Below are 1,045 nucleotides of genomic sequence, written 5' to 3' on the forward strand. Positions count from 1 at the left end.
CCACCAAAAAAAATAAAAAGTATCTTACTGAGATGGGTTGACACAGAAGTTACAATAGTGGGTTCAAACATGCTAACAATTTTGAGGATGGTAGTGATGGGTAGTGGTCCAGTCCAAATCCCTCTCCCTCCCTCACTGCCCTGAGTCAACGCTTATTCTCAGTGACCCTGTAGGACAGGGTAGAACTGACGCTGGGCGTTTATGCAACTCTTTACAGGCATAGAACGCCCTGTCTTTCTCCCTCAGAGAACTTAGTTTTCTAACTGCATACCGTGCTGTCAGTAGTCCAGTGCATAGACAATAACTAGATATTGTCATTATCCTGTTACCCCAAAATGCATATATTCTATATTCTAGCTTTAATTTTTTAACCTATGTATGATAAATATGTTATTATTAAGTAATTTGTGCAAATCCTACATATTTCTCACTTCTGCCTACCTTTAACCCTTATACACCCACAGATTCTACTAACAGATATTTGATTATAGCTATCATATGCACAAAGCAAGCCTTTCTTAACTCTCAAAATAAAATGTAAGAGTACACTGGATCGAAAGGCTATGATTACAATGTTTAAAGCCCATCTTGGTTTCAAATTTATGTTTCATACAGCAGGTTCATAATTTTTTTCTGTTAAATTGCAGGTGAGTAAACGTGACATACTAACTTTTTATAAGGCCAACATAATCTCGAATTAAAACATTATAAAGATATCACCAGAGACCGCAGAGTGCTCCCATAGTTTCGTTCCTGTGTGACTGCGGCTCTCCCTCTGGCAGCTGAAGCCCAGCGTGGTCCCCAAAGCGGTGTTTGGTGGACGATGGCGCTAACCCAGCAGAAGGCTCCCAAGTCCACCGGCGGCAAGGCGCCGCGCAAGCAGCTGGCCACCAAGGCGGCCCGCAAGAGCGCGCCGGCCACGGGCGGCGTGAAGAAGCCCCACCGCTACCGGCCCGGCACCGTGGCCCTGCGCGAGATCCGGCGCTACCAGAAGTCGACGGAGCTGCTGATCCGCAAGCTGCCTTTCCAGCGGCTGGTGCGCGAG

General features: G+C 46.2%; 1 protein-coding gene across 1 annotated transcript in view; it reads left to right on the forward strand.

Annotated features, from left to right (window-relative positions):
• Positions 1–817: 817 nt before the first annotated feature.
• The window catches only part of LOC101659407 (histone H3, embryonic-like), a 2,708-nt gene continuing 2,480 nt past the window's right edge, over positions 818–1,045 (forward strand). The window contains exon 1 of the mRNA XM_030887935.1: positions 818–1,043. Coding sequence (XP_030743795.1) covers positions 824–1,043 — 220 coding nt within the window. The 5' untranslated portion in view covers positions 818–823. The remainder of the gene's footprint in view (positions 1,044–1,045) is intronic.

The sequence above is a fragment of the Echinops telfairi genome, unplaced genomic scaffold (genome assembly GCF_000313985.2).
Source record: "Echinops telfairi isolate 266 unplaced genomic scaffold, ASM31398v2 ScPeMD7_7453;HRSCAF=8491, whole genome shotgun sequence".
NCBI classification, from domain to species: domain Eukaryota; kingdom Metazoa; phylum Chordata; class Mammalia; order Afrosoricida; family Tenrecidae; genus Echinops; species Echinops telfairi.